Source organism: Heptranchias perlo, chromosome 6 (assembly GCF_035084215.1).
Source record: "Heptranchias perlo isolate sHepPer1 chromosome 6, sHepPer1.hap1, whole genome shotgun sequence".
Classification (NCBI taxonomy): domain Eukaryota; kingdom Metazoa; phylum Chordata; class Chondrichthyes; order Hexanchiformes; family Hexanchidae; genus Heptranchias; species Heptranchias perlo.
Window position 1 is genome coordinate 74,485,214 of NC_090330.1, and position 8,935 is coordinate 74,494,148.

The 8,935-nt window shown below is 43.3% G+C and overlaps 1 protein-coding gene across 1 annotated transcript in view; it reads left to right on the forward strand.

The window, feature by feature from the left end:
• Nucleotides 1-8,622, forward strand: part of myo16 (myosin XVI) — a 773,985-nt gene extending 765,363 nt beyond the window's left edge. Inside the window, exon 33 of the mRNA XM_067986709.1 lies at nt 8,432-8,622. Within this exon, the coding sequence (XP_067842810.1) occupies nt 8,432-8,622 (191 nt within the window). The remainder of the gene's footprint in view (nt 1-8,431) is intronic.
• Nucleotides 8,623-8,935: the final 313 nt, after the last annotated feature.

Genomic DNA, 8,935 nt, shown 5'->3' on the forward strand with positions numbered 1-8,935 from the left:
CGGCACTTCTGGCTGAAGATGGTTGCAAACGCTTCAGCCTTGTCTTTTGCACTCACGTGCTGGACTCTACCATTATTGAGGATGGGGATGTTTACAGAGCCTCCTCCTCCCGTTAGTTGTTTAATTGTCCACCACCATTCACGACTGGATGTGGCAGGACTGCAGAGCTTTGATCTGATCCGTTGGCTGTGTGATCGCTTCTGTCTATAGCATGTTGCTTCTGCTGTTTATCATGCATGTAGTCCAGTGTTGTAGCTTCACCAGGAGCAGCACACCTGGTGCTGCTCCTGGCATGCTCTTCTACACTCCTCATTGAACCAGGGTTGATCCCCTGGCTTGTTGGTAATGGTAGAGTGAGGGATATGCCGGGCCATGAGGTTACAGATTGTGCTGGAATACAATTCTGCTGCTGCTGATGGCCCACAGTGCCTCATGGATGCCCAGTTTTGAGCTGCTAGATCTGTTCTGAATCTAACCTATTTAGCACGGTGCTAGTGCCACACAACACGATGGACGGTGTCCTTCGTGAGAAGAATGGACTTGGTCTCCACAAGGTCTGTGCGGTGGTCACTCCTACCAATACTGTCATGGACAGGTGCATCTGCGGCATGTAGATTGGTGAGGACGAGATCAAGTAGGTTTCTCCCTCATGCTGGTTCTTTCATCACCTGCCGCAGGCCCAGTCTGGCAGTTCTGTCCTTCGGGACTCGGCCAGCTCAGTCAGTGGTGGTGCCACACGTGGTGATGGACATTTAAGTCCCCCAACCAGAGTACATTCTGTGCCCTTGATACCCTCCGTGCTTCCTCCAAGTGGTGTACAACATGGAGGAGGACTGATTCATCAGCTGAGGGAGGGCGGTAGGTGATAATCAGCAGGAGGTTTCCTTGCCCATGTTTGACCTGATGCCATGAGACTTCATAGAGACCAGAATCAATGTTGAGGACTCCCAGAGCCAATCCCTCCTGACTGTATATCACTGTACCGCCACCTCTGGTGGGTCTGTCCTGTCGGTGGAACAGGACATACCCAGGGATGGTGATGTAGGAGTCTGGGACGTTGGCTGAAAGGTATGGTTCTGTGAGTATGGCTATGTCAGACTGTTGCTTGACTAGTCTGTGGGACAGCTCTCCCAATTATGGCACAAGTCCCCAGATGTTAGTGAGGAGGACTTTGCTGGGTCAACTCGGCCTAGTTTGCCTTTGCCTTTGTTGTGTCCGGTGCCTAGTGGTCCGATACCGGGTGATACAGCCGGTTTTGTTCTTCTTATGTCTTTTTGTAGCGGGATTGTACAAACTGAGTGGCTTGATAGGCCATTTCAGAGTGCAGTTAAGAATGAACCACTTTGCTGTAGGTCTGGAGTCACATATAGGCCAGACTGAGAAGGACGGCAGGTTTCCTTTCCTAAAGAACATTAGTGAACCAAATGGGTTTTTATGACAATCCGGTGCTTTCATTCTCAACATTACTGATACGAGCTTTTTATTCCAGATTTTTATTCCAGACCTGCCTAATATAGTTTTCCACAGGGGCTTTATATTTTTATACTAATTAATATGTAACAAACACAATGATCCATAAATTGCTCATGAAATACTGGTGAGGCTAACAGGGCTCACCGTTATTTTAGGCAAATGGAAGAGCAAGTTCCAGAGAGTGCACATGTGCTGTCAAACGCAGAAATCCAGAAATTGCTCTACCATTTGCCCTGCTTGTTTGAAAGCTTCCTGTTAAAGGGATCTCGCCAGCTGAATGAATGGATCAGCACGAGCTTGTAGTACTGCCCAGCTGGAAATGAACAAACCTCTTCATAAAAAAGGTACGCTGGGTTTTTTAAGTCCAAACTAACTTTTAATGGCATGACAAGTATTAACGACTGCCAAACAACCTCTCTGGCACTGAAAATTAACTTTTAAAAATTTGGAGTCTCATTCCTTAATTTAAAATTGTTATTTTTTTACTTATTCTTTCTGTCTCTGTCTTTTAATCTTACCCTCTCCATATTTATCTTTCCCTAACTGATTTTATAGTGTATTTACTAATCTATCTGCCACTTCCTGGTTCTTAGTCTGTGTGGCTTGTCAAGGATGCTTCAAGCTGATTGGTTGAGGGAAGGGAGAGATCCTTTCCCTGCTCTCACAGCTCAGAGAAGCCTAGGAAAGGCCACTGTACTTCTTGCAAGTATCCATGGAAGTAAGTTGGTGCCCAGGAGCCCGCAAAAAGCTTGTGCATGACATAGTTACTTACGAGTGGTGGGCGACGTTCGTTCGCTGCTCAGCGTAATTTCCAAGCCAATTGCCCAGATTTTGCTGGAGCAGGGCATCTCATGGCATGCACTGTTAGCTAGACTGCTCATTTAGGTTTTAAAATTTTTTGCCCACAAAGTTGTGAGCTGATAATGGCACAGTGAGGGAAACGGGCCATCTGGGACCTTGGTGAACAATGGGACAAACAGTGAGCCTTAACCAATGAAATTATTGGATTGAGAATTAAACAGAGGAAGGGCTGTGAAGGAGGGTGAATTCATTGTCAAATCAGGTACAGAAAGAGAAATAAACATAAGAACATAAGAACATAAGAAATAGGAGCAGGAGTAGGCCAATCGGCCCCTCGAGCCTGCTCCGCCATTCAATAAGATCATGGCTGATCTGATCCCAACCACAAATCTAAAGAACACAAGAAGTAGGAGCAGGACCCGGCCACACAGCCCCTGGGCCCTCTCTGCCACCCACAGGGCATTGACCGATCCGAACTCAGCTTCATGTCCAATTTCCTGCCCGCTCCCCATAACCCCTAATTCCCTTTACTTCTAGAAAACTGTCTATTTCTGTTTTAAATTTATCTAATGATGTAGCTTCCACAGCTTCCTGGGGCAGCAAATTCCACAGACCTACCACCCTCTGAGTGAAGAAGTTTCTCCTCATCTCAGTTTTGAAAGAGCAGCCCCTTATTCTAAGATTATGCCCCCTAGTTCCAGTTTCACCCATCTTTGGGAACATCCTTACTGCATCCACCCGATCAAGCCCCTTCACAATCTTATATGTTTCAATAAGATCGCCTCTCATTCTTCTGAACTCCAATGAGTAGAGTCCCAATCTACTCAACCTCTCCTCATATGTCCACCCCCTCATCCCCGGGATTAACCGAGTGAACCTTCTTTGTACTGCCTCGAGAGCAAGTATGCCTTTTCTTAAGTGTGGACACCAAAACTGTATGCAGTATTCCAGGTGCGGTCTCACCAATACCTTATATAACTGCAGCAATACCTCCCTGTTTTTATATTCTATCCCCCTAGCAATAAAAGCCAACATTCCGTTGGCTTTCTTGATCACCTGCTGCACTTGCATACCAACTTTTTGATTTTCTTGCACTCGGACCCCCAGATCCCTTTGTACTGCAGTACTTTCCAGTCTCTCGCCATTAAGAAAATAACTTGCTCTCTGATTTTTCCTGCCAAAGTGCATAACCTCACATTTTCCAATATTATATTGCATCTGCCAAATCTCCGCCCACTCACCCAGCCTGTCTATATCCCCTTGCAGGTTTTTTAAGTCCTCCTCACTCTCTACTTTCCCTCCCATCTTTGTATCATCTCCAAATTTTGATATGTTACACTCGGTCCCCTCCTCCAAATCGTTAATATAGATTGTAAAGAGTTGGGGACCCAGCACCGACCCCTGTGGAACACCACTGGTTACTGGTTGCCAGTCCGAGAATGAACCATTTATCCCAACTCTCTGCCTCCTGTTCGATAACCAATCCTCCACCCATGCCAGAATATTACCCCCAATCCCGTGATTTTTTATCTTAAGTAATAATCTTTTATGTGGCACCTTGTCGAATGCCTTCTGGAAGAATAAATACACTACGTCCACTGGTTCCCCTTTATCCACCCTGTACGTTATATCCTCAAAGAACTCAAGCAAATTTGTCAGACATGACTTTCCCTTCATAAAGCCATGCTGACTTTGTCCTATTAAATTATGCTTATCTAAATGTTCCGTTACTGTCTCCTTAATAATAGACTCCAAAATTTTACCCACCACAGATGTTAGGCTAACTGGTCTATAATTTCCAGCCTTCTGCTTACTACCCTTTTTAAATAACGGTGTTACATTAGCAGTTTTCCAATCTGCCGGGACCTTTGCTGAGTCCAGAGAATTTTGGAAAATTATTACCAAAGCATCCACAATCCCTACTGCCACTTCCCTCAAGACCCTAGGATGTAAGCCATCAGGTCCAGGGGATTTATCTGCTTTGAGTCCCATTATTTTACTGAGTACCATCTCCTGAGTGATTTTAATCGTATTTAGCTCCTCCCCCCGTAGAGCCCCCTGTTTGTCTAGTGTTGGGATATTCTTAGTGTCCTCTACCGTAAAGACTGAGACAAAATATTTGTTCAGCATTTTTGCCATCTCCATATTTCCCACCATTAATTTCCCGGTCTCATCCTCTAAGGGACCTATGTTTGCCTTAGCCACCCTTTTTCTTTTAATATAACTATAGAAACTCTTGCTATCTGTTTTTATATTTTTTGCTAATTTATTTTCATAATCTAACTTCCCTTTCTTAATCAATCCTTTAGTTACTTTTTGCTGCCTTTTGAAGACTTCCCAATCTTCTATCCTCCCACTAAGTTTGGCTACCTTATATGTCCTTGTTTTTAGTCGGATACTGTCCTTGATTTCTTTACTTAGCCACGGATGGCTGTCATTTCTTTTACACCCTTTTTTCCTCAGTGGAATATATTTATTTTGAAAGTTGTAAAATAACTCCCTAAATGAACACCACTGCTCATGTACCGTCTTACCCTTTAATCTATTTTCCCAGTCCACTTTAATCAATTCCGCTCTCATACCATCATAGTCTCCTTTATTCAAGCTCAGTACGCTTGTTTGAGAATCAACCTTCTCACCCTCTATTTGGATATGGAATTCAACCATGTTGTGTTCGCTCGTTCCAAGGGGATCCTTAACTAGGACATTATAAATTAATCCTGACTCATTACACAGGACCAGGTCCAAGGTTGCCTGCCCCCTTGTAGGATCAGTTACATACTGCTCAAGAAATCCATCCCTGATGCACTCAATGAACTCTTCCTCAAGGCTGCTCTGCCCAATTTGATTTGTCCAGTTAATATGATAATTAAAATCCCCCATAATTATAGCTGTTCCCTTATTACATGCCCCGACTATTTCCTGATTAATACTTCTTCCAGCAGAGTTGCAACTATTAGGAGGCCTATATACTACGCCCACTAGTGTTTTTTGCCCCATATTATTCCTTATCTCTGCCCAAACTGTTTCATTATCTTGATGCTTTGTCCCAATATCATTTATCTGTATTACAGTGATTCCTTCCTTTATTAACATAGCCACCCCACCTCCCCTTCCTTCCTGCCTGTCCTTCCTGATTGTTAAATACCCTGGCATATTTAATTCCCAGTCGTTGTCACCCTGCAGCCATGCTTCTGTAATGGCCACAAGATCATACCCATACGTAGTTATTTGTGCCGTTAACTCGACAATTTTGTTACGAATGCTACGTGCATTCAGATAAAGAACTTTCAAATCTGTTTTGTGACGCTTAGTTCCTGCTTTTTCCTTTTTTAACACTTTACCTATTACTCCATACCTTCTGTCCCTTCCTATTACGCTTTCCTCTGTCTCCCTGCTCAGGTTCCCAACCTCCTGCCACTTTAGTTTAAACCCTCCCCAACAGCACTCGCAAACACTCCTCCTAGGACTGCGGTCCCGGCCCTGCCCAGGTGCAGACCGTCCGGTTTGTACTGGTCGCACCTCCCCCAGAAAATAAAGAGATGGAAAGAAAGATTGGATTGAGAGAGAGAGAGAAAAAGTAAGAAAATAAAATTTAAAATTTGACATTTTTTAAATATCATAACAATTCACAACCTGAAGAAATGAAACTCCACACTTATAATTACTCACTTTCCAGGCAAACGAGGTTGATTGGCAATCATTATCAATTATCATATTGTTATAAGAGTACTTATGCTGTTAATTACTAGTCTTAATGTTCTGTGGTGAGTTTAATGGGCAATTAATGTTCAAATGCAGCAACTTCATGAAAAGCACAGAGCAGTTAAGGGCGAGATGTCTTTTTTGCGAAGATAACGGCGGAGAGGCACAAATCAGACAGCAACTTGTGGTGATTCACAATTCATGGGGTATCTCTTACTCACCACAAGTTGCTGGCCGATTTGTGCATTAATAACGACTTGCGTCATTCAGACGCCGTTATTTTTCCAGCAAAATCTGGGCCTATAACTTATAGGGGTCGATTTTAACTTTGGGCAGACTTTGGGCCCACCCGAAGTATGTGCCAGGAGGGCCAAGCCATTTTGATTGCAGGGCTTCTTTTCAATATTCCCAGCAAGCTGTGTGCACCGTACCTGTGCTCACAGGCAATTCGCCAGTCGGGGGTCATGAGTGGAGTTCAGAAATGCTGGCAGCTCTGACGCAGAGCAGAGCCAGAAATGTTATCCTCAGGGAGAGTGGGGGGGTGCGGGGGCTGCAGACCAGAAGATTTTTGTGGGACCAGAAGGTACATTCATGCAACTCCTGGCCCTACAATAATCTTTAAAAAAACACAAAACTTACCTTTTCCAGAGCAGCCTGCATCAGTCTCATTAAGGGCCACTAGTTAGGCTGCCCTACGCCTGGTACCAATGGGCAGAAGGTGCATGGTGTCTGCTCTTCCCAGTGGTACCTCAAAATTGCATTTGTGATCCAACAAACATCATAGGACCCTGATTACCATATTGAATTAGGCTCCCACTTGAAACAGGCCTGGGCCCTCAGGGAAAGTGGCGACAGGCAGAAATGGGGTGATAAGTTTATCCCTGCGATTTCTGAAGTGCCACCACCCTGTTTCTACTGGGCGGAGGGAGTTAAAATCAACCCTATAGACTCGTGTACATGACCTTGAGGCCAGAAGAGTTGGTGCAGTATTGCAAAGTGCAAATGTTTTTGGTCAAATTCTCAACTACATTAAAAAGGGAAAATGTCAAATGGTCACCTTGCTTACAATGATTTAGGCAGTGCGTTCAGGGGATTGGTTCACATTGAATACTTTCACTTAGCCATCAGGGAGTACTGTATGAGCTACTTACATGTTGAAATAGAGGAAGGTTCAAATCTTACCAATGCATACTCTGCCTTCAACTTCTCCTTTGTGTTGGGGTCTTTCATCAAGTAACTTTCAACTACATCTGTACAACTGCTTGAACTACACCTCCAGGGATTACCTCTGTTGCCCGGTGTCTGTTGACTAGCTTATCTGCAAAATATCCCTAGAATAAATCTGTGAATCGATGATGTGAAACAGTGAGGCCTGTCATCCAGTTGAGCCTCATTGTGAAATTCAATTTGGATGAAGAGGTCAGTTTCTTCATTCTACTCAGTGTCTGAAGGAAAGCACAGTTTCTTCTGTGTGAATGATTAAATGGAACTCTTCTATTTATCAACAGGACAGGGGTTTCCAGGAAATTACCCAAAGTGTTTGTATCTTATGCAGTTTACAAATAGCACCTATTGCATTGCGTTGTGGACTCCATTTATTTCTTCTATCAGTCTGAATGGTTTCAGCCTTTGGCAAAGTCAAGGTTCATTCTTTGAAAGCGATGACCACCAACTAAGCCAGTTTAGAACAAGTGACACTGAAGGATATCTACAAAATTATCACCAAAAATTATTTTTGCAGCTTCTTCAAGCATTACAGCTTCATCCTTTTGCTAAAATGTGGGAGAGCAGAGATTACCTCTGCCTTGGGGGCAAGGCAAAATGGTCCTGCCGCCTTTCATATTTAACCACTATGGCAGAGTTGCCTATGATATGTGGAGTATAAGAAATAAAGGTAAAAGGATAGTTTACTCATTTCTGCCAGCATTGTCCTCATTCTTCAAGTTGATATCTTTGACATGGCATCCTTCTCATACTCTGCTTCCTGAACTCAAAACTGAAATGCATCCTACAACCAAAAAAGCTGAAGATAGTCAACAGTTTAGGCTTTTTCATGAAAGGTGGAAAGGATAGATCATGTTGCTCAATTATGAAAAGTCTCTTAAGAGAACAGTTGTCATTAAGATTCTGAGTTGGATAGGGTTCCATAGTGATTATTTATATCTTCATTTCAAGAGCGACACATAAAACTGAGTCATCTACCTTTTCACTTGATGAATAAATCCTTCATAGCCATTCCTGCAACATGAGTGCATTGCTGTAAGGGTCCTTTCCACTGAGGAGAAAATATAATTGTCCTGCACTGGTACAGCACCATGTGCATAATTTGCAAGTACGCATGAGTTGGCATTGTTATGTTGTCTGATTTTTTAGAACCGAAGTGCTTGTAAGATTGAGACCTTTGTAGAAAATGTACTTTCAGTCGCTTTACTGTTTTTTTTTTCTTTATTAGGCACAAGTAATGAAGGGAGCCTGAGTCTGTCTAACAGAGAAGAGAACTGTAGAACAGGAAATATATCAGAGACGCAGGATAGAAATGCTAATAACGCTGTGACCAGCCTGTCTCCTACGGTAACTGCAGCTCCAGCAATGGAGAATGGGAATCAACTGTTGAATGGTAATTTGTATTTCACTTATCAGTGAGCTGTTACAGCTGTGCATGCGGTGAATATTTGCAAATGAAACCACTATTAAGAAAAAAATGTTTCAGCTGTTTCCCCTCGAGATCCGATGATTTCCACGAGCACTAAACATGTAAAATCCTAGAGGGTCTGCGAGCAGCAACACTCGTATCTTACACAGTACACTCGAGCGAGAACGCAGGACTCTTATGAATTCCTGGATGTTTGGAATTCCTCCAAATGACAAATGGAAAATAGGAGAATGATCAGTGCCGTGCTCTAAGATTTATTGGCACGTACCTTTTGCTTATTTAAGATTATTAGGAAACCTGACT